Source organism: Furipterus horrens, unplaced genomic scaffold, assembly GCF_987537825.1.
Source record: "Furipterus horrens unplaced genomic scaffold, mFurHor1.1.pri manual_scaffold_29, whole genome shotgun sequence".
Taxonomy (NCBI): Eukaryota; Metazoa; Chordata; class Mammalia; order Chiroptera; family Furipteridae; genus Furipterus; species Furipterus horrens.
The window spans coordinates 444616-468252 of NW_028327199.1; the positions used below are offsets into that span (position 1 = coordinate 444616).

General features: G+C 60.3%; 1 protein-coding gene across 1 annotated transcript in view; it reads right to left on the bottom strand.

Moving 5' to 3' along the window:
- Nucleotides 1–3300: 3300 nt before the first annotated feature.
- LOC149990075 (contactin-3-like) overlaps nt 3301–23637 on the bottom strand; it is a 70375-nt gene continuing 50038 nt past the window's right edge. Inside the window, exons 14-23 of the mRNA XM_090265676.1 lie at nt 22526–22643; nt 21623–21781; nt 21377–21526; nt 19784–19854; nt 18657–18891; nt 16545–16660; nt 9994–10177; nt 5903–6015; nt 5190–5358; nt 3301–3401 (exon numbers count right to left, since the gene is read on the bottom strand). Coding sequence (XP_090121802.1) covers nt 3301–3401; nt 5190–5358; nt 5903–6015; nt 9994–10177; nt 16545–16660; nt 18657–18891; nt 19784–19854; nt 21377–21526; nt 21623–21781; nt 22526–22643 — 1416 coding nt within the window. The remainder of the gene's footprint in view (nt 3402–5189; nt 5359–5902; nt 6016–9993; nt 10178–16544; nt 16661–18656; nt 18892–19783; nt 19855–21376; nt 21527–21622; nt 21782–22525; nt 22644–23637) is intronic.

The window sequence follows — 23637 nt, forward strand, 5'->3', positions numbered from 1 at the left end:
GAAGAGTAATTAGAACCGAATGCGTGGGGACAGAGGGCCCTAAAATCACGAACCCGGGGCCTCGGGGCCGCTGACCTGGTCCGTGAGCTCTGAGGCCGGCTGCCGTGGGCAGCCCTTCTCCACGCGGCTCTGGGCCCCAGCTTCCACCTCGAGCCACAAGCAAGACCCCCAGGGGACCCACGGCAGGGACACGAAGTGTGGAATCCAACGTGCCGAGAATGTCGCGTGTTGGCGGTGAGTACTGACCTCCATCCTCCCCGCAGGCTCCGGGTGGGGACGGCGGCCTGGCCTCTGCGCCCGAGCGCGGGGCCGTTTCTCAGGGGCGAGGCCCAGCTACGCGCTTCGCTCCATGGGGTCAGCGCTCAGCAGGGGCCGCCGCTCGCCCCGGCCCACCGGTACGGGGCCAGGGGCGCCGCTCAGGGTGCTGCGTGGGTGGGTGGGAGTCAGGCCTCCTGCGCTGTGGGCTCCCGAGCGCACGCCAGCCACGCCCACACCCGCTCTGCCTCCGCTGAAAATTCGGCTCAGGTGGACCCACCAGGCCGAGCGCTCCGCTCACAGCTGGGTGTGATGCTCCCCACGGGGTGCTCGGGTCCAGAACTCCACAGGCCGGCCCTTCTGGTACCTTCCACAGCCCGCGGTGTCCCTGCCCTGTCCTGGCTGGGGCGGCGGGGGCGCCTCCCTCCCACGCCTGGGCCACCGGCTGCATCCTCGGCAGAGGGCCGTCTGCGGGGCCCCCTCCCAGGACCCACGAGTCTGTGCCCGGAGCGTCGGGACCGCGGGCTTCAGGAAGACGCTCTCTCAGGGGGTGGCACGGCTTTTCAGGGAAGGGGAACCTTGCAAATCAGGTTACGAGTCTTTGACGGTTGTCATGCTGGGAGAGACACAGGCGGGACAATGAAGTGGGAAACTGCCTCGGAATTTCTTTGAATTTTCATGTAAGAAAATGACTGAATTATTAATTTAGGCCTGATTTTCCTGACAGCAACAAGAACATGTAAAACTGCTTGCTAAGTAGAACCCAATCTCTGCGTAGGGTGTGTTTTTCCACATATTTAAGAATCCTTTACGCCACGAGGACTTTTAGAAACAAGTCTCTCACCCGCGTGCCAGTGACAAAGCCCACGGAGGGCTGGACGCGTGGACGCTCCCCTTAAGGACACGCTTGTCGGAAGCGTGGGAGTCACCGCCACCAACCGGAGTCGGAACGGCCGTGACACCGCAGCTCTGTGACGCGGCGTCCTGCTTCGCCCTCCCCCCTCCCCACGGCACAGCCTCAGAGGCGGACTTCACCCAGGCAGCAGGCTGCACACGTACTTTAAACATTTGTATTCGCTGATTTTGAGAGAGAGAGAGAGACGTCGGTCCGTCGTCCCACTTACAGATCGCACGCTGGCACTGGCTGAGTCTGGGCTGGGCCCTGACCGGGGCTCGAACCCACAGCCTTGGCGCCTCAGGACGATGCTCTAACCCACCGAGTACCAGCCGAGTGATTTTTAAAATATCCTCTTAGATATGGAAAGACTAAAAGTTGGCAAAACGATAGTTATTCTTCCTGTTTCCCCCTTTACACGTCCTTTCTGACTGTACCAAGGTTAACCAGACGCCGGCAGTGGATTGTTACAAATTTTATTAGAATAATAGAAAATCACACATACAGATAACCAGAGGGCACACACACGGATATTCAAAGATCTCTGTATACTTTTCAATATGAAACAGAGTACGGATCTCACGGAGATATGTTGCCGGAAACACCGTGCCGCGGAGCGGTCACGCTGCAGATGGCAGCAGAGGAACCTAGAGGACTCGTCGGTGACACGGAGGCGCCGCTCCGCCGCACACGGCATAAAGCACGGGTGTCGCAGGCGGTGCTTCCTCGTGTTCTGCTGGGAAGGAGCAACGGTCAGATCGTCCTGGGTATATACAGTATGTACAGCCCTCGCAGAGGAAGTCACACTTCTCTCCTTTGCGTACAATGACTTCATCTTAAATGTAATCTACAGGTAAAGCGACGTGCTATTCTTTTTGATACATGAACGGTTGGCATTGAATTCGGATAATTTTGCAGAGAACACCACATTCCTGCAAAATGTGAAATTGGTAAAAAAAGAGGTAAAAAATGGCTCTTGCAACGTCTAACACGATCTGCCACGTGCGTGCGTGCGTCCCCTACATATTGCTGTAAGTCATGTCCGTGGGGACCCTCTGAGACCGCGGACGGGAGGACGGGCCAGGCCACCCGCATCCGGGCGAGTGGCACCCTGGGACCTGTCAGCCACGTCACTCGGGAACTAAAGGCCTGCCCGGCTCGTGCCGCAGGACGGCTGTATTTCATTAGGAGACCACCTCGGTCGTCCGAAACAGCGGGTCTCTTAATGGAATCAGAAACGGGACGTGAGAAAGCGTGTGAACTTTGTTCAATATTTGGGGTGAGGGTCAGGTCCTTCCTTATTCTCTCCGTGTTTCCATAAAACCTGAAGGCTTGTGCCTGGTGAGCAGGAAACAATTCATTTCTATTATTGTTATTTTTGAGGAAGGATCGAGTGTGATTGTTTCAATTTCCCGTCATCGATGGAGAAGCAGCACCACATAGAACGGGACGCAGGCTTCACAGACGGACCTGGGCCTCGCGCCCGATTTAAACAGCTTCCCCCCGACGTCTGCACAGGCCCGGCCTGGGGGTGCGCCGCCTGCTCCCACTGCCTTCCTCCCTGTCACGGGGAACTCACGGGCAGAGGCGGGGAAGCAGGCACGGCCCTCTCCACGCCTACAGATGCGTCACGGAGTGGCAGAGAGACGTGGCACGAACCCTGGCTGTGCATAGGACGCCCTTCTGGGGATCACACGCACCCGCTCCCCAGCAGGGAACTTTTAAATGCATTTTTCACCCTTTCTGCCTACTAACGCGGATCAAGCTTCCAAACGATGCCGTTCCAGAGGGAAACTAACAGCGGAGGCCATGCTCTTTCCTACGTTGGTAAAAAACAACAAATGCGGGTGGGCGTGTGGGCGTGTGGGCGTGTGGGCGTCTTTATCCACAGGTAGTGCTTAAATCATAGCTTACGATCATCCATACCAAAAGTCTGAAGCATATACATGACACATGAAGTCCTTTGGTTCATCAAGATTAAGGCATTTCAGATTCTCCTAAAAGGACAGTCCGCTTTTTAAATTCTATCCATATTATACCTACGTAGAAAGTTAAAAACAGAGCTGGAAAGAAACATGCATCATCACTGCCTTTCACGGGAGCACTTGGTTTCGTAACCCACTCGCTCCCCAGTCCACAAACAGCCGCCATCACCGCAGCGCGGGCACGAGGAAGAGCAGAGCGACCGGCAGGCAGCGCCGCGTGGCGTGGAGGCTCGGGAGGGCAGACGTGGGCACCCCGGTGTCCGAGTCTGTGAAGGACGAGAAACGAGAAACGGCTCGTTACCAAGGGTCCCGCCGCGTCAGCCGTCAGATGGCGGGACTGCGCTTCCCCTGCACCCAGACCACAGTGGAGGCCGTGAGAGCGGCCCACGCGCCTCGCCCAGCCCAGCCCCGAAAGCCCCGGTGGAGCTGCGTTTCCCTCAACAGTCCCAGGCTTTGCTCATCGGGCCTCGTTTAGCTCGAAGCTGGAAAAACAACTTCGTGATTTTGAGTCAAGAGTTTAATTAAAGAAAGTTTCACTGGGTAAGAACGGGAACGACCTGTGTCTGCTTCTAGTGGATACACTTTTCTGTGAACGGTCACGCACAATATAAAACACCGCCTTTAGAACGAGGCGCGTGACGAGAGCCCCGCTTTCTCAGGGGCCTTGTCTGCACCGGTCTGACCAGCTGCAGACGCGGACGTCACGGGAAACGGCTGCTCCCGCCGCCGCAGCCCCCAGCGCGGGGCCCGCGTCCGTGCCTGCCGAGGCCTAGACCCCGTTCCCGCTAACAGCTGCCGGGCCACCCTGAGGTGCTGCCTCTGTCCTGGCAGCAGGTCTGTACCAAAACCGTCCTCGTGACACCGTCCCCCTCCCTGGTGGCTCCTGGTCTCGCTGTCCCGACGTGCACTTCCGGGAACACCTACCATCCCAAGTGGTTTTGACAGGTGTTCCCTGTAGAACCCTGTTCTGGGGTAAATAGTCCTCATTTTCTGAGTTCAGCTATTTGTTTTAGTCTAAGTATCGCAGTGTTTCACGGGAGCTCAGGTTTCTCCATGTCTCCCCTGCTCCCTATTAGCCCATGAGGCCCCCCTGAGGTCTCCAAGGCTGGGGGGGAAGGCTCCGACCTCGAGGCCGGACACTGGGGACGAGGCCCCGCTCCGTGAGCAGCGGGCAGCAGAGTTACTCACGCCACTAAGGGCTGCGGAGCAGGCGCCTGAGCGGCGCGGTGTTGGGGACGGCCACCCCGCCCAGGCAAGGTCCAGGCAGAACTTAATAAGTCGTCCCTTCCATCCGCGGATTCCCACGTGCACATGGGACACTGTTTCCATCTGCGGTTGGGGGCACCTGTCATTGTGGGGGGGCCCGCCAACGCTAACCCAGGGACACGAAGGGCCGACTGTGTACAGAACGTTAAAGGTCTGCACGCAGTGACCCCACGCAGGTCAGACCCCTGCTGGGGCTCGAGAGTCCAGGTTTGAGATTTAAAAGACAAAGTTCCTTTCGCCGCCATCGCTGAAGAAACAAACCCAGGTCCGTTTCCCTGTCCTCTGAGCGTGTAACCCCCGTAATCAAACGGGCCGCACTGGAGTTTTTAAAGGGCAACTTAGTGTGAACCTCATCTGAAAACAGAAACTAAGAATTGTTTTTAAATGCTGTTTTTGGTTTGACTGAGTGGTTTATGGCCTCAATGTTATTTTTTCTACCTTTAAAAAAAGAATTGGTAAGATTTAGCTATCATTTCTAGAAAGCAAATAATTTAAGTATTAAAAATCTTAAAGTTTGTGGGTTCTATCCTGCCCTAAGGAATTGTGTTTTTACACGCAATCCAAAGGCAAGTGTAGGCTCAGAATGAGGGAAAAATGCCAAATCAATAGTTTTGCTAAGTATTTGCTAAATTTTCTGTCTTCCCGCTCTATAGTTCCCCTGATTTTGCACGACTCACGGAGTTCCCCCCCACCCCCCGGCCCCCCTAGCGCTGACGACCCCATGGTGGGACGGTCGGAGCTCTCGGCAGGGGCGTGGCCGACAAAGGAGGCGCCCACACGAGCCTTACTGGTTCTCCGCGGGATCCGGACGGGCTCGCTGCTGGCGCCGTCCCCTCCGTCCGTCGTGGCCCGCACGTGGACGATGTAGCCCTCCTTGGCCGGCAGCGGCAGCTCTGCCCGGGTCCCGTTGGTGTTCAGCACACGCACACTGCCCTGGCCGCTGGTCCTGTAGAAAACCTGCAACGCGTGAACACGTGTGCTTACCGTGTGGCCGGCCTGTGCGTGGCCGTGGGGCTCGCTGCTCCGGCCGTATTCACGGCCTCACAGCTCTGTCCAGGGGCCTCGGACGAGGGCTTAGCACGCGGTGGGATCGTCAAGCCTTCAGACCCTGAGGCTGGGCAGAGGGACAGTCACTGAGGGGGGCTGGGCCGGGCGTCCGGGCGGGACAACTCCCACCCTGACGGAGGACAGCAGGCTGAGCTGAGCGACCAGAACCAACACTTGGCCTTGTTTTCAACGTCACGCATGGGCTGGATCGGACGTCACCCTCTAACATGAGTCATTCACAGATGTTTAGTCCAGGGTCTGCACGTGAGCAGAATTACGTCACCTTAATTGCATCTGAGGAATCGGACGTTTTTGGAAAGTGCCCGTTGACTAAAAGGGTAGACACCAGCCCGTTCCACCCAGGTTCCGGGAAGAAGCCAGGCTGCCCACGCTCGGAAACTGCCACATAGTGGCCGGGACAGCAGACGGGGACCGTGGCCACGGCCGCGCTCACCTTGTACCCCGTCACCTGCGACTCGTTCTCCGCGGCGTGGACGCGCTCCCAGCTCAGGAGCACCTTCGTGCCTGTCGCGTTCCAGACCACGTTGCCGGGCGGCTGGCTGGGCGCTGGGAGAGGAACGGGAGATGAGCACCGGGGTGAGTGCCGGCGGGGGCCCCGTCCTGGAGCAGGAGTGGCCGCCGTGGGCGGGGGGCTGGGGGGAGCGAGACCACACCACGATGCGCAGAGCGTGGGCGGCATCGGAAAAGTGGACCCGCTTTCCTCTCCGAAGGCATTTCAGTGACAGCGGGAGCCACGTATCACTGCCCCGCGGTGCACCTCAGCCCGCCATGCTCTCCTGTAAAACCTGCGGAGTGGTCACGGCAGCCACCCCTAGCCCCTGATGCAGGGCCGCGTGGGCGGGGCCAGGAGGCAGGGCGACCCCACCTGTCACATCCCTGAACGGAGCCTGAAGTCACAGGACGCAGGCGGGGAGGGCTTGTACCCGCTGCACGTGGCGAGACAGGCACGTGCGGGGTGATCTAAGTCAAGGGTGGCCTCGACCCGCCCCCATGAGCTAGCAGCCCCACGCGGGGAAACTGCAGCGGGGAGGCTGCTTCAGCCCTGCTTTCCACGTCTAAACCAATTTTTGAGAAATGAGGCAAAACGCTGGGTCGGTCGTGAGAATTCCACCAGATAATTGGTGGAACCTGCTGCGGTGACAGCATGGATTCTGGTTGTTCCCTCTCATGAACCTCATGCTGGGGGCGGGGACCGAGGGCGGCCCAGGCCACCGAAAGCCTGCGGGTGTCAAACACAAAGCAACACTGTCCCCCGCGAGACAGCTGCGTCGCTGCCAACAGGGCTGACACGTGCCGTGCCCGTGGGTCTGGGGGCCTGAGCTGGGCTCGCAGGAGAGGGTGGGTGCCCGTTCCTCGCTGCTGCCTGAGGCAGGGTGACCGGGCTCAGCTCGCGGGCGCCCAGATGTAACTGACACCGCCCGGGTCTGTGTCCCTGCAGACACCTGTGTGTGGCCTGTGCTCCCTGCTCTGTGCGGCCTTTTAGCACGTGCTGAGCTGTGCCAACAGCGTGTTGGGGTCACCTCCCAGCGTGCCGGCGGCGTGGCTTCACTCAGGGTGGGAACACGGATGGCTGTGTCCGGTGACTCAGCCCAGTGACGTGGGTGCAGTTGTAGGAACGCGCCCCTACGTCTGGTTCCCATGGCCCAGCCACGCTGTGCGAGGACGGCTCAGTGTGCAGGGGCTGAGGAGCGAGGGCAGCGAGGACGGCGTGAAGGTCCCCAGGCGGCGGCCCTGTCCGCCTGAGGGACACACGGCACGGCAGCCCGCACAGGGGCATGGGGCCCCCCGCAGCTGCGGGCATGGGGCAGAGAGGAACCGAGGGGGACGCAGCTGATGTGCTGGGGTCGAGTGTGCTGAGGGGGCGCAGCTGCAGACGGGGCCCAATTTAAACGGGGTGGACGGGCGCCAAGAGCTGAGTTTCAGGGTGTCTGGTCTGAGATGTCCTGAGATGGATGCGGGGTGCTGAATCCACCCACACGGGGACCCAGAATTACTGCCGGTCTTTTCAGGGACATAAAGCAGAATGTCTGCCCTGCGAGTTCTTTCCTGCCGTCTCTGAACATAACACTCTCAGCATGTTTCTGGGCGGAACCCCGCAAATCTGCCGTCTGCAGTTCTTCCTCATCGGCGCCTTTAGAAAGAAGACGCCCCAAAAGTCAGCTCTCTGGGTTACAAGTAAGAGAAACACATCCTGGATAAAAAAAAGGCTACTTAGTGTTTAACTCGGAGACGCTTCCGAAAAGCTCAGGCATTTGGATATCGAGAGCCAAGGGTTCCGTGGCAGCTACGGGACCGGGAACCCCAGTGTGATTCACGTTCATCAGAACGACCGTCCACATCCTGCCCTGCGGGAAGCCGAGCCCCAGGATCCCGGGTCTACGCGGCCTCGTCGCCCTGCACGTCCTCAGCGAGGGGGCACCGGCTGCGGCAAATGCCGGAACTCACAGTCCGGTCAAAAGGAAGCGCGTCTGACGAATAACAGTCCTGACCCACTTCTGTCGGTTTTATTCACCCATTCAGCCGCCAACCAGTATCTCGGGAGAGGCTCCCGGGGCCACGCTGGGCACAGGCTGGGGGTAAGACGTTTACGCTCCGGAGGGGAGGAAGGACAGCCAGCCCGTCGCCAAAGCCACGGTTTTAGTCTTTGACGCCTACAGGTGACGACAGCCCTCGACACAGCGATGATCGCAGAACCCGAGCCAACTGCACAGGAAGTGAAAGCCGCCTCCGCGGTCAGGACGAGCGTTTGAGCCGCCGGGGACGGTCTCAGAAACCGCTCTCAGAGATCCCGCCCGTCTGGTATTCGGGTGTGTTGGAGAAATGACTAACATGGCATTTAAAAGGCAACGTTAGGATGATTGGGGTTTTAATGATCTGTCTGCCACTTCCCCTTAATCACGCCCACGGCCGACACGCAGGCGCCCAGTGAACGGCAGAGCGAGGACGGCCGTTTTCAGAGCGGCGGGCCCGTGGTTGGGATGTCCGTCCGTGCACAGGCCCACGCGCACGGGAGCCTCGTCTGTCCTTGCTCACGGCGCCCAGTCCCTGAGCACACGGTGCAGGCCCGTCAACACTGGTGTTAATGAGACATGAATACGCCACATGTGGGCTGAAGGGAAGGGACACGGGGGTCCCGCCTGGACGTGGGGGCTCTCCTGTCCCTTTGTCTGTGATCTTGGGAGTATTTTTTAAAGGTTTTACTTACTTATTTTCAGAGAGAGGGGAGGGAGGGAGAAAGAGAGGGGGAGAAACATCCGTGCGTGAGAAACCACTGACTGGGTGCCTCTCTCACACCCCCAACCGGGGACCTGGCCCGCAACCCAGGCCTGTGCCCTGCCTGGGAATCGAACCAGCGACCTTTCGGTCCAATCATCCGGCACTCAATCCACTGGGCCACACCAGCCGGGGCTGATCCCGGGACAGTTTTAATGGCGCTGCCTCAGCCCTCGTTCTCAAGGGAGAACGAAGGATTCAGTACGTGGACTGTGCTCAGGGCAGTGGCTGGGGGCTGCCGGCGAGCAATGGCCGCTTACATCACAGAGGTCATTACGTGTAATTCCTACGTGAGCGTGGGCGTGCATGCGATCACTGAATCACGGTGGGCTCTGCTTCTGACGTTTCCTTTAACGCGTTGTGTGTGACCGGGATAGTCCTCCCGATTCAGACCAGCCCCCCGCTGCGGTGCAGCCCAGCAAGGCCCCCGTGGCTCCAGGGCTCTGCCCAGCTACAGCACCCCCCCCCCCCCTGCTAATGCCCATCACACCGTCGGGGGAGGAGCCAGATAAACTCGTCTACGCGTGTGTCTGCAATCAGAACTTGTGATTGCTGCTTTGAATAGATATCGATGTATATTTAAATCTTACTAATTCAGAGTTGATATTGGGAATCCTGAACACGTAGTGAGGCTATTTCCAGTACGCTCCCTTCCCCAAGCTGGGTGCTGCACGGTGTGACCCCGACCCTCTGCGGGAATGAGACAGGGTCACACTCTCCCCAATTGTCAGTGGAGGAGAAACCGAACGGCCGCGGTAGCTGCTCGCTTATAAACGATGCTACTGAGGAGATCAAAGTGGTCTGTTGCCAGACGTCCGCTCTGCAGCCTCATTATCCCAGGAAGGCAGTAGCCAAAATCCCTTTTCTGCAGGAAACGCAAAGACAAGCAGCTGAACTCCCTGGTCAAGGGACCTTAATTAAAACCCAACCCTCTCCTGTGCGTGCCCGGCCCTTGGTCAGGCAGTGAGGACAGGGAGACAAACCTCGCCTGATTCTCAGACGCAAACTTGGGTTTTTCACTTAGAAATTCTCAAAGGCTGGGGAGCTAAAAAGGCATGAAAATGAAGCAATTAGGTGGGTCAGCGCAGAGACGTGACTCAAACCTCCCATGAAGCTTTTCAAAGGGTCACCCCGAAGATCTGGGGAAGCCAGGAACCCACGTGTGGCCCACGTGTGAGGGGCTGAGTGGGCTGGCTGACGTGGCTGGTCCATTCCAGAGGCACACCCCCCCCCAACCCGGAGGGTACGTACGCGTCTTCCTGGTGGTGGTGTTCACCGTGGCGCTGAAGGGCCCGGCGCCCGCACTGTTGTACGCCCGGACGGCAGCGTGGTACACCCGGCGGCTCCTCAGGCCGCGGAGCTGGGCCGAGGTCTCTCCTGCCGCCACCGTCACCCTGCGTGGCGACCCCTCCTCCCCGCCGCTCCAGTACCGCACCTGCGGGCAGACAGGACAGAAGCCACCTTTGCGCTCAGGCTTCCACTGAAGCGGGTGCTGCGGCAGCTCATCTCATCGTTCACTCGGTGACCATTCACGATGCGCCTACTGTGTGCTGTGCGCACGGGCTCCGGGCCACGGAGGAGACGGGCGGTCACCAAGTCCACAGATCAAGCAGAAAATGCGGAGAGGATGTGCTAAATAAACACCGTGAGCGGCGTGCGTGAACAACGGGACAGGAAGGAGAAACCGCGTATTTACGGGCAAGGGGCCCCGTCCCCACAGACCAGGGCCAAGGCCAACCCCAGGACGCTGTGTGATGCTGCAGCTCTGCCGGTGGGACGGTCTTTCTGGGGAGGACGTGGCCGTGAGACGGAGCCACCGCAGAGCCAGCTGCCCCCCGCTGCCCTACAGCCACGGTCACGAGTTAGCGAGGCCCCGGGCCCCCAGAGCGGCTGCAGAGGCGGCGGCGGCGATGCGGTGAGGCGGGAGCAATGTTAGTGCGTGTTTGCACTGCGTTCTTCTGAATGGTATGAAATGGCCTGAGGCTGCGTACAGAAATACATGCTCACAGAGTACAACAATCAAAACTAAGTTGAGAACATTTGATAAGAAAAAGAAATGTGGGCAGAAAAAAGCACAATAACACGGGCCCCGACTGCCTGCAGTTCAGGCCACGAAGCCCTGCTGGGTTCTGCTAGGAAGCCCGATCACTCCGGAGTGAAAGGGGGACGAGGGCAGCCGGAGCGGGCGCAGCTCCGACCGCGCAGGGTGTGCGGCGTGCCCGCGGGCCGGGCCGTACGTGCGTTTCAGTCAGAGAAAACGCGCTCTGCTGTTCTTTCGGGAAGGTGCCCCGTCTGTCTGGCTCCCATTTTCCCACTCTGGATAGCAAAACACAGAAACGGAGTCACTTCGGAACTCGTGCGCGTGAACGGCTGTGTGCACACGCGTGGCGGCGATGGCCCTGCGCCTGGCGTAGGGACGGCCACGTCGCGCTCAGCGATGGAGCCTCCACGCGGCCCTGCTGACGGGAGGTGGACCCAGGTCGGGGAGGTTTCCTTTTTGTTTTGGCAAAGAAAGCAGAAATCTCGACTTCAATGTGAAAGGCCCCCCATTCAGAGCTGGCACCGTGGGCTGAGGGGACGTGGTTACGGGCTGCGCAGAGTGACGTGTTCCCGTCCTCGGGGGAAACGCGCTGGAGGTGACTGTTTTATTGTCTAAATGCACAACTGTCGATTCCTTCCGTCAAATGATCAGTAGCAAAGTATAAATTCGGGGCTTTCAGTAATGACCCCAGGTCAGCACACTAATATTATATCAGGTCAATATTTGCCCTGCATGTGTGCATGTATGTGTATGCACGTATTTTACACACGTGTGCGCATGTGTTAGTATGTGCTTCTATTTATATACAGGCCGCCAGAATTAACACAAAGGGCTGTGTACATGTTCTGCATGCCTGCCTTTTCCCTGGAAAGGAGTTATTAGTTTTTCTAAGAAGGATGGGAACCCAATGATTGGGACTGAATTGAATGTGTAGTTCCTATAGTTTTAAAGCACCGAGTTAATACTCAAATTGATGGCATTTTAGCCCCCCCAAAATGCACATAAAGGACAGGCCCCACTTGCCATTCTAAGAGAAAAGCATGTTAACTGAAGTGGGAAGAACACAGAGGTGTCCCTTCTGAAGCCGCCGTGTGCGCAGTGCTGGTGGGGCCGAGGCTTGTCCTGTCCGGCCCCCCCACAGTGTGCACGGCGGGGGGCTGGGTTTGCACGGGCAGCTGATGACTGTGTTCCCCCACCTCAAAGTGCCGTCCGGCTGTTGGCTGAGAATGACGTGATCGATAATGACAATAAAGCCTTTGTCGCAGGAAGCCCGGAGACTCGCAGCCTGAGACGCAGCCCAGATGGGAAGGGAGTCGTCTAGGAAGGGGCTCTGATGACCCTCAGGGACAGTGGGGATAGCGGGCCACGTGACGCAGCCCGGGTCGTCCTGCCACTCGCTCTGGCCCCGTTGGGCTCCAATCCATGGTCACCCCTTTTCTGTGTGAAATCCCCAACACTGTCCCCCTGGGGACAGAGTTAAAGAGGAACACAGGAAGGCCCGGTGGCTGCAGAAGCTCTTGCACAAGCCCGTCCATGGGAAGGCCCGGAGGCTCCGGCGGCCCATCTCCGTGCCAGACTCAGACCCAGACTCACACGGGATGGCAGGTCTCTCTTCTCAAGTTTAAGTAGAAATATTGAAATGGGGGCAAAAATTGCACCAAACTGAACATAATATTGATTAAAATTGATTATATAATCTTAAATGGCTTCACTTTAAAATTGCATAAATGGGCATTCAATTCAGAGAGAGGAAGTGGTGACATTCATATTCCCAATTCTTAGAAGTAGATAACAATTATGTTCTATGAAATTTTTCCATAAAATATTTACATAAGGGTAGGTAATCTTTTTTTAAAAAAAGGGGGAGAAGACAGGAATGACGTCAGACCAAGGTCCCTCTTTTCCTCATAGGCGTGTTCTGAGGGCAGAGAACACGGCTCCTGGCCCGTGGGGTTCAGTGCCCAGCACAGGCTTGGGGACCGGCGATGTCAGGCCTTCTGCAGTGAGAAGTGCGCAGACGGGAGTTAACACGCACCAATGCCACGCAGGCATCATCCACGGAGGGCGAGCGGAGGCGGATCTCAGCGTGAAGGAGCCGGCGGACGAGAAGACGGAGGCGGCCAGCCAGAGCGCACCCATCAGAGACGGGCCCTCGGGTGAGTCCAGCACTGGGCATGTTCACAGGCGTGTTCCCGGGCACATTCCCGGGCGCGTTCCCAGGCGCGTTCCCGGGTGTGTTCACGGGCACATTCCTGGGCGCGTTCCCGGGCGCGTTCACTAAGCAGAGGCCAACCTCACGACGTAGGAAGAGGCAAAGGAGAGAAAAGACGGGGCGGATCTGACCCTGTCACGTAGAGGCACAAGCCTAAAACATAAAGCTCAGGACGGAATGACGCTGCAGACCAGGAGGTAATGAAAAACCCAGGCCGAGGAGGAAGACGGGAGCACGATGAAGGCTAAGCTTTGACGCTGAGGACAACATGTGTGTTCCAGCCAGAGCTCCACGAGGAGGGGTCAGGAAAGCGACGGGCAAAGAGGAAATGCCCGAGAATCTTCTAGAACGGGAGCAGCAGCGGGGTTTTCCTGTCCTGAACTCGCTCCCCGGACGCAGCTTCGGAACGGAATTGAATTGCGCAGGACGCCGGCTGGGGTCGGGATCCCGGGCGGTGTGGGGACAACCACGCGCTTCGGAGAGTAAAAACGTCCCTTCTCCTCCTGAAGCAGGCAGAGCAGACGCCCCCACCGCGGGGACACGTTCCCAGACGCCCCGGGGGCGCTGCAGCCACAGGTAGGACCGGCCCCTAAGCCCGCCCCTTGGATCGAGTTAACGACAAGTCAGACGCGGAGGGAGCGAATGGCCAGTCACAGCGCGGGACCATGAGAACAGTGCGCCTCGTGTTTATTTCTGGGGTCCCCACTTGAATTGGCGGAGCCCAGGGGACTGCAGGGACCTGGAATCCGGGGGCGGGAGACCGTGGGCATGGGCGGGCGGCCGGGCCCACCGAGGACCGGGTCCTCTGCGCATCTGCGGCGCCCGGGAGCTCCAGGTCCTTGAGGAGATGATCCAATGTTTCTTCAGAACCGCAAAACCATTCCGCAAGCCAATATATTTTTATGTGGGAAAGTGAACAGAGGCGAACCGCAGGATGTCAGGATTTAAAGTGCCATCTCTATTTCTGCCAGCAATTTGGTCATTCCCAAAACTAATAGCCCTACGAGGAGTCCCTAATATCACTGCCTCTGAGAGTTCACTTAATTTAAACTTAAAATGAAATGCGGTTTATAAAAATAGGGTATTGAAAAATGGTACTTTTTTAGCCATTAAAGTACAGGTATTAAGCCTAAAATGCTATTTTAATCGACTAAAATAATTCTGTTTATACTTACAGGTTTTCAGAGGCAAGTATTTCAATTTAGCGGCTGCACCAGACACATTTAAATAAATACCAGGCAGGGAAAACGCCTCTGGCGGTGTTTTAGGAGACACATCCAGGTCTATGCTCCGTTCTCCTTCGTCACTCGGGTCTGAGTCCATGGAGGGCCGGGCCCCTGGACCTCGGACCTCACTGGGTTTGGGAACAGAAGCAGGAGGTGGGGGCGGGGCTGGGCGTCTGGCCTCAGGCCGGGCCCCTCCCAGCTGAGCCAGGGTCTGTCTGTAGGAAGCAGCTCTGCCTGGTGAGAGCAGGCTGCGCTCGGTGGCCTCACACGCAGGGGTCACTGTGTGCAGCAGACACATCCCCCCACCGGCTCTGAAAACCCGCACGGATCCATTTCTGCTGCTCCCCACTTATGCAAACGTGCGTACGGGGCTCCCACTTTCCTCTGCTCTTCCTCCCCGTTGAGAGCGACGTTAGCCCTTTGCCTGACAGCACACACACGCCTGCTCTCCCAGTAGAACCTCCATAGTCCCCAAATCCCCTCCCTGCTCCCTCCAGAACACACGTGACCAGTCCTTCACGGCTGGAGCTCTGGAAACCAAGCGGGGATGGAGGACCCGGCAGGAACCCCCGTGACAACTGTGCACAAAGCCCTGAGGCCAGCCGCTCAGTGTCCCGGGTTTGCTGGGAAGTCCTTACCCGGACGGACCCACAGCTGGGCACCTCAGAGACCCCTGTAGACCGGCCCCCGCTTACCGATCCCGGGTTATGCTGAGCCAGGAAGCGGGAAGTACGTATCACGTGTGCGCTCCCTCAGCCCGCACGCTGCCACCGTCCCCGCTCCGCAGGTGACAGAAACGAGGCTCACAGTGGACGTGACGTCCAGCACAGCTGCGAGTGGCAGAACTGAATGTGGCGCAGGCGTGGCCTCGGAGGCACGATCCGCTCCCTGCGACGGCCACCTGTCCCGGCAAAGCCCCCTCCCTCCCCGAGGAGCCGCCCTGGCTGCCCCCCTCCTGTGCTGACGCTGGCAGCCAGCGTGCGGTGCGGGTCCCGCGGCTCAGGACCAGTGGCCTGCGGTGCACGTGCTGGAGACGCGCCCACGGACGAGTGCTGAAGAGGCCCACGCGTGAGACCCGGCCCCAGGTGTTGGCGGTCCGTGGGTCTGGGACAGTTCTGGGAGCTCATCCTGAGCAAAAACCTCAGGTAAGCCTGATGGCCGTGGTCCACGGGACACGCTGGCGCGCCACGTCCCTGGTCCATCCTTTCTGCACCTTTGTCACAGGCACTCAGGGCAGTGCCTGGTGGCACAGGGGACAGAAAGCCTCTCACGTCTGGATGTCAAGGGAGGCTCTGCCAAGGCGGGCGGGCGGCCCCTGGCGCCTGCAGCCCCCTCTCCTCAGGTCCCCCCGTCCCTCAGGCTGGCTCGGGGCTCTGTCTGCTCCGTCTCGTCCCGCCTGCTCAGGACCTGCCTTTGAGAAGCTCTGAACGTGACCCGGCCCTGCCCGTCACCGAGGGTGACAGTGTCTGTGCCGCTCATCCCAGCAGGGAGCCCAGCCAGCCCCGCTCCGCTGACCCGGGCCGGCCGCCTCTGGTCCGAGGCCCCGTGTGTCCCCTGCCCCGGCCCCAGGACCCCAGGCGCGAGGGCAGACGGCTCTGCGTGGGGGCGAAATCACAACGGCGAGTCGACCACGTCACGGTCAAGAGGAACCTTCTCAAGGCTCTGGTTTCCATCTTGCTGGTTCTCAGCCCGCAGCTCCCACCGGCCATGGGGCCCGGCCAACGGTCTCCTGTGTCCTGGTCCCGTCCGCGGCCACCTGCGCAGGGCCGCCCCTCCCCCACCCGCAGGCCAGGCCCGCATCCTCCACACTGACCCCCCCCTCGATCGCTCGCCTGTCCCGCTCAGGGCGGTGTGTTCCCTGTGGCCTCTGGACGTCCCTCTTGTTTCATGCTGCCCGTCTTATCTCCCCAAAGAGCAGCCTTTGAGGACAGCAGTACAGACGGACCCTGGGCTCCTCTCGGCCCAGCGGAGAGTCTCGCACGTGGCAAGGCCACCAAGGAAGTGAGACAGGGGCGGGAGGAAGGGGGTTCCCACGGGCACGGATGCCCGTGAACTCAAACACGCAGGCCGCTCTCAGGCTTGCTTTGGAGTCAGTCCTTCTGAAGAGTGGGGCCCACGTGAAAGACACATTTCCTTCTCTAGGGTTTTCTTTTCTATCGCAGCTATTTTCCTCCAACCTGTGGAGTTAAACCCAATGCCCACGGACACTCCCATGGGCCAGCCAGGCCTTAGCTGAGACGTCCCTGCGGAAAAGACACAAGCGAACGGAGCCGGGCGCGTGGTGACACCCGGACGGAAGCTGGCGGACTTTCAAAAGACTCACCTCGTAGCCCAGCAAGCGCCCGCTGCTACGCTTCCAGGGCACGGCGCTCCACGACACCTCAATCTCTGTGGCAGACAGGCTCGCTGCAGACACCCGGGAGGGAGCGACCGTAGGTTCTGTTGGGGACACACGGGGGACGCAATTATGATTCTGGCCGTGCATTTAAAAAATCCATGGATGTTCTGATTTGCAGAAAGCATTTTAATCTATTGGCAAATGTACAGAACAGCCAGTAAAAGTATCTGAGAACATGAACCACGTCACCCAAGCGGAGACACTGGCCGATTTCCGTGTCTTAGGACGAGACATCGGAGCCATGGGCTTTGAGGCCACAGCGACCTGGGCACCCCCCTCTGGCCAGCCCTTGAGCTCCCCTTTCTTCACCTTCCCCCCGTTCTCTCCGCCCATCACTCCTCCCCTGTCGTCCCCAGTCCCGCCTGGGAACCCCTGTGCCCACAAAGGCTACTGGGCCCCGTATTCTAACAATAAGGGTCCAGGGCTACTGAGCTCCTCTCTCCACGGGGCATTTACTGAGTAGCTTCTCCGGCCCAGGCTCCTCGCACCCTGACCTGGGAGGGTGCACCCTTTGAAGGTGTGGACACACGCGGTCCGAGATCCCCTGGTGACAGACGGCTCTGCAGGCTTCTGGCTCAGGGACCGTCCCCTCCGAGGCCCAGCCTGAGCAGAGACTCCTCCTCCCGCAGAATCTGCTCTGCTCCTAACTGACCCCGCTCTCCGCCACGGCTGACTGAGGCTGAGATAGTGTCCTGGCCCAAGCCAGGACTCCCGGAGTCTCCTCCTGGGAATCTGAAGCTTGGTTTGGGAAGATGAGGGGTACGTGGGGTCCAGAGCCGGTCCTGGCACTGCTGGCACATGGCCCGTTTTGGGGGCCAGAGCTCCTCTGATTAAGGCTCTCGACCAGGCTCTCTGTTGAACCCTTCCTCTGACTCGGTGGGACCCCAGCAATTTCCGATAAATCTCTCATTTTTTTCATACACAAGTCCCACCAATTTCCGACATCTGGAACAGAAAGACCTTTGTGCAGGTGTTCTGGGGTGTTGGAAATGGGAAGAGGAGGAACGCGCAGGAGGCGGGAGGGGGAGGGCTGCGTCTCCCCCCGCCCCCGCGCTGCACCCTCCAGGCCAGGGGGCGGCGAGCCCCTGGTTCGCTGGAGCCCTGCCAGGGACCCTGAGCAGCCCTCGTACGGAAGGTCCCGGCAGCGCTTCGAAATGGGGTCTGGACTGGAAGAGAAAAGCTTTCTTTTGCAAAGACGTTCGTAGCACATGTTTGTCTAACAGGCGCGGGAGCAAGAAAAGCCGAGCGGCTCGCTGTCTCCGGCAGTGACGGCCGCGGGCCGCCCAGCAGACCAGGGACGTGAGCGCAGGCGGTTCAGAGCGAGCCCCGGCTGCAATGGCAGCTCCTCGGGTCTGGACGGGTCTGGGCACGCTCGCCAGCACCTCCCACACGCGGCCGGGACAAAGCTGCAGCCCCCGCCTGTCACCCCTCTGGGTAGAGCCCAGCGGGGCGGCGTCTGGTACCTGCCGCTGCTCTGATCGTGCAGAAGCCCCGGAACAGCGACTGCCCAGCAGCCCGTGACACAGGCAATACTTTCTAAAGACGTGCAATACCTGGGGGGCGGGGTAAGTAAAGGCCGAGCGATGGGACGGCCCGGTGGGGGGGGGGTGCGCGCCCGGGGGCCACAGCTCCACGGTGTGCCTGCCCCACCTGGCTCCCTGCCAGGCCCTGGGCCCCCGCCCTCCCGCTCAGCTAGCTCCTGGCTCGGTCACATTCACGGTCACAGCCACCGGCACCAGCATAACGCCTGAGACCAAGGCACTTCTCGGGAACTTCCACCCGCCCCTGGAAGAGGAGGCCCTGTGGGGTGTTCTGCCCCCTGAGTCACAGCTGGCACTTAGCACGCTCCCCAAACAGACCGTCCCCGATGGTGACACCCTCTAACTACCCTGAGTCTCTGGTTCACATGGACGGCCAAGCTGTCTCCTCCATGGCTTGCTTGAAGGATACACCTGAAGTCATAAGGAATCCCCGATCTGCTCGAGGACATGCGGGTGGCTCAGGGTGGCAGTGACACGCAAGCTCAGCATCTCATACCTTCTTCCGCAGAGAACACGGTGGTCACCGGGCTGAAGGGCCCCTCCCCCTTGTTGTTGTAGGAGCCTACTTTCACTTCGTACGGCGAGAACGGCACGATGCTCTCGTTCCTGAAGACGTATCGGGGGGTGTCTGGAGACGTGACCACCGTCTGGATCCAGGTGGTGACTCCCAGGGGGCGGAACGCCACGACGTAGCCAAAGCCCTCCCCGTTCTGCAGCTCCTCCGGGACCGGCTGGAAGGAGAGACGCAGCCGTCACCCGCCCGGCCCAGCGCCGGGCGCGCCAGCTCTGACCCCAAGCGCAGGGAGCCTCGAGTAGGAGCTGCGTCAATGAAGCGGGCATGGAAGGGACAGGGACAAAGCCCTGGGGACAGACAGCGGCGCCCTCACGGCCGTTCCCACTGAGCCTTTTGCATTCGGACTCTGGGTGTCTGGGCCCTGATCTGAGCTCTGAATGATGATGATGATAAGAAGCCGGAGAACCTCCTCTCTAGGCCGAGTAAAAACCATCTAATCCCCACACTGATCTAAGCACAAAAAAGTAGCAAAAACTGGAAAAAGGGAAACAAAAACAATGCTTTCAACTTGGAGCTGTATTTGGATCCCGTCCAAAATCCGTACTGACACTCCATCACCATCTCTTCCTCATTCCTTTCAACATCATCAAATAATACAGAAAATTCTAGTGCCTGCTGGCTTTAACGTGTTAATTACAATGGTCCCTAATTATGACATATAGCAGCAGCGAGAGAGCGGCCAGGAGGCCAGCACCTGGTGGCACCCGGGGGGCGGCGTCACCCGCAGGGTGTCCGTCACTGCCGAGTGCGCAGTGGCGGCAGCGCAGGGACCCGTGACACCAGCTGGAGGCAGCCGCCAGGGCCTGCCTCTCCCCCTTGGTTTCCCAGCCAGGTGACCTCAGGCTAAGTGTTTAATAATTGTCCCTTCGTGTCTTGTCTATAAAATGTGGCAGGGATGCAATTCCAAAATACGCCAAACGGTAGGAACAGGGCTCCGTGCAGCGAGGGCTTGAAAGCTTCGGCTGCTCGCAGGACCGGCCCAGCCCCGCGGGGGGGCCCGGCAAACGTGGGGCCAGCAGGGCCGGGGCTGGCGGTGGCCTGACACTCACCTCCCAGGTGATCACCAGCTCAGACCGGCTTCCGCCTCCTCCGCTGACCTCGGAAGGGGGCACCTCTGGAACTGGGAGGCGAGAGGCACAGAGGTGAGGTTCTGCTGGAAGCTGCTGCCAGGCGTGTCCCTGGTACCTGAAACAGTCTCATCGCGGGCACATTGTACACACGTGTGGGGGTCTACGGGCCACCCACGCACTGAGGATGTGCACAGTCGACCCCGGAACCACACAGGTTTGAACTGCGCAGGGTCACGCGGACATGGATGTTTCTCAATAGGCCCCTGCGCTGTTTCTGACCTGCGGCTGGAGTCCGCGGAGGCAGGGCTGCCTGACCTCCAGCATCTGCCAGGAGACTCGATAACCTCACGTGTCCTATCCACAGGGGTCCTGGCACCAACCCCAGTGGGTTCTGAGATGCCACTCAAGTTTCTGAAGAGTCAAAAGTTACACACGGATGGTTGGCCGTACGGGGTCTGTGTCCCTGCGCACAACACGGTACGTGTCTCTGGGGGGATCGTTACATAATTCATATTTGCATGAAATTATCAAAGATTCAAACAGTAAGAAAAATTGGCTGAGTCTGAAGGTCAGCGAAACAAGGAAAGTGATTCCCTGGGAACAATTCTTGAGTCAACGGTAGCTTCCTGTACAAGCGCCCAGACCCACACCTGTGCGCTGGGACGCGCTGCCCTGCCGACCTGACCCTCCCCTGGGGCAGCCGCTCACGTGCATGGAGGCATGTGCTGGTGAGCCCTGGGCACTGCCAGGACGCAGAAGCCCTCCCGGTGGGTGGGTCCCAGCTGCACCCACGGGGTCGAGAGAGAGCCCAGCCCACAGCAGACCTCCCAGATGTGCCACGTGTGTGGGTGGCCACGGTGCCTTGCAGACACGGTCCCTCCATCCCCCAGCACCTGGCACCAACGTGCTCTGTGCCGTCCCTAGTAAAACGGCGCCATTGCAATTGCTGAGGCTGGTGCCAAGGCCCCTGCAGGCTCGGCTCCTGGACTGACGCACTTCACTTTGCGTAAAACCACTGCGTGTTTCGACTCTGCAGGAGAGCCTTGCCTCCCCCCAGGTGCCTCCCCGCACTTCCCGGTGTTCGGCTGGGATGTTCGGTACTTTTAGAATAAAACGGTCTGTGGTTAACGTAAAGCATCTCCCCACGTGGAGAACGTTAACAGGGGCTCTCGGAATGGCACACTTCCGGGCCAGAATGGGCCTTGGCAGCGGCCTCAGCTCCTCCACAAACTGGTGGCCCCCCGAGGCCAGGGCCCTCCCGTCTGTCAACGCTCCTCACACATGGACACAGGGCGACGGTGTCAGAGTGACTGTCACTGTGAGTGACAAAGCCGTGTGCACGCCGCATGCATTAATGCATGCCACTGATGCACGGGACCCCTGGGCACGTCGCGCTGCGTCAGGATCACGCTCACGTGAGCCTCTTGGCAGAGGCCACGTCGCCCGTGCCGGGCAGGGGTCGGGCCATCCCAAGGGTGGAGGATTGTGGCTGGCGCCCCGCTGGCCTGGAGGCGAGGGAAGTCTGCACCCCCGAGACCTGTCAACCCGTTACTCAGGAAACAGAACACTAACCTGCCTCTTCGGTTCTTACTTTTTCTGAGGGTAAACTGGGTTCTCCACCTCCGATTTTGTTGCTGGCTACGACCCGAAATTCGTACTCCACCCACGGGTTCAGCTCGACCACCGCGGCCGTGCGGGCTGCCCCGCCGATGACCTGGGGCACTGGGAGGGAGCAAGTCACCGGTGAGAGTCTGCGGGGCCCAGCGCTGACCGGGGGCGCGCGGCCCGGTGCGAATGGCGGGGCCGCTCCCCCTTTACCTGTTGTGGCGGTTTGCCAGCCCACGGAGAAAGGGGTCCTCGCCTGGACGGAGTAGGACGTGACGGGGCTGTGGTTGTCCGGCCCTTCCTCCCAGGACAGCTGGGCTGTGGTGTCTGTAATCTCTTCCACCCTCACACGTTCCGGTGGCCCGGGGGGACCTGAGGACGGCAGGACCCATGTGCAGGGAGCCACCCTCCCCTGGGGCCTCTGCTCCCGAGGGAGGGACACGCTGTGGGGCTCCCGATGTCAGAAGCACCCCGAGTAAAGGCCACTCACCTGTCATAAAGCTACCCCCCCCCCCCGCCCCGTTTCTGTGGTTGGAGCTTAAGTCAGAACGCGAGGCAGTAATTCTGGAGTCAGACCCCTCCGCAGCGGCGCGGGACGCCCGCCCTGGGAGGCCCCCGTTCAGGACTCCCGCGGCTTTCCGAGCTCCGCACCCTTCACTTCGGGCGGGATGCTGTCCTTCCCACGCGCTGCTAGGGCTCTGGGGTCCCGGCGGGTCCCCTGGCGGCTTCGGTGCGAGCCGCGGGGGACACGTCTCAGCCCAGCAGCGATCAGCACCTCGGACAGAAGCTGCGCTCCCCCCCTCCGGGCACCCGGGAGCTTCTCACACACGCCGACACGCGCGCACACACGCACGCACACACAGCCACGGGTCCGTGTCAGCGCGCACACAGGCGCTCCGGGCGGCAGCTGGGGGTGCGCGTCACCGTGCGGGCGCGAGGGCAGCGCTGGGGCTTTTGGGCCTCGGACTGCGCCCCGGCCCTGCCGTCACGCTCTGGGGGGCGGGCACGAGTCAGTATCAGGGCCGCCCGCCCCGGAGCCCCCCTGCCCGGCGTTTCCCGCGGGAGGCGCGGCGTGGCTTGGCCGCGAGCCCGGAGGCGAGGGCGCGCGGTGCTCACCTCTCACGACGAGGGCGGCGGCCGAGGACACGCTGTCCACCGCGCTCCGCGCCACGCACACGTACCGCCCGCCGTGCTGCAGCTGCGCGTTCCGGATCAGCAGGTCGCCCGCCGAGCTCTGCGGGGCGAACGTGTCGTGAGCGCATTGCGCCGGCACGGAGCTCGGGAGGCTGGGCTGGCGCCCCTGGGGCGGACCCGCCGGCGCCCAGCAAGGAGCCTGCGTGGCGGCGGCGCGGGGACACGCGCACGAGGGCCTGTGTGGACGCGGGGACAGCGCGGAGCGGGCGGGGTGCGGACGGGCTCAGTGCCCGCACCCCTCCAGCCGCTGGAGGCTCCAGGACACGCGGGGGCGGAGCTGGCCGTCTCAGAGCCCACGCCTCCCACCAGGCGACACGCCGGGCACACCAGCTCGGCACGCGCGGCCCCGGCTCCCTGCGCTCCGCTGCGCAAACCTCCCGAGAAGCGGGGGGAGCGGGGATGTCGGCCTCCGGGGCTCATGTCCCCAATGCCGCCGAAGCCGGCCTCGCTGCGATGTCAGCGCCGTCGCCACGAACCCGCAATGGAAGCCATTACAACGCTCGAACCCTAAAGAAAACAGCTGTCCGCCGAGACGTTTGCCGGCGCCTCTCAGGGCCACTCAGTGGAGCCCCGGTCGTTCTAAAGCTCACCTTCCACGCGTCCTCGTTGTAAAGGAACATGAAGTCATGTTCACAAGACGACTAACTGCCGGCCAGGCTCCCGCAGGAGTAAAACATGGGTGGAAATAAAACGAGGTGGAGAGCACAGCCCGTGGGAAACGATCCCTCACTGAGAAGTCTCCAAGGCGGCGCAGAGAAGCAACAGCCTTGTCTTACTGATTAAAGGGAGAGTGTGACCCTCCGTGATCCCAGAGTTTGTCGACAGACGGATGCGCCTGCCCCGCTTCCAGGTCATTTCCTAGGGTCTCCGACGGGGCAGTTTCTGACTACGGTTCCCGTCCGCAGGCTGCCCAGCGGGCCCCGCGGCTGCCACCGGGCCTCCGGGTCTGGGAGGGGGCCGCTGGGAGGTGATGGATGGCTGTAATTAAATGATAATCCAGAAACTGTTAACTTGGCACATTTCATTTTCACCCA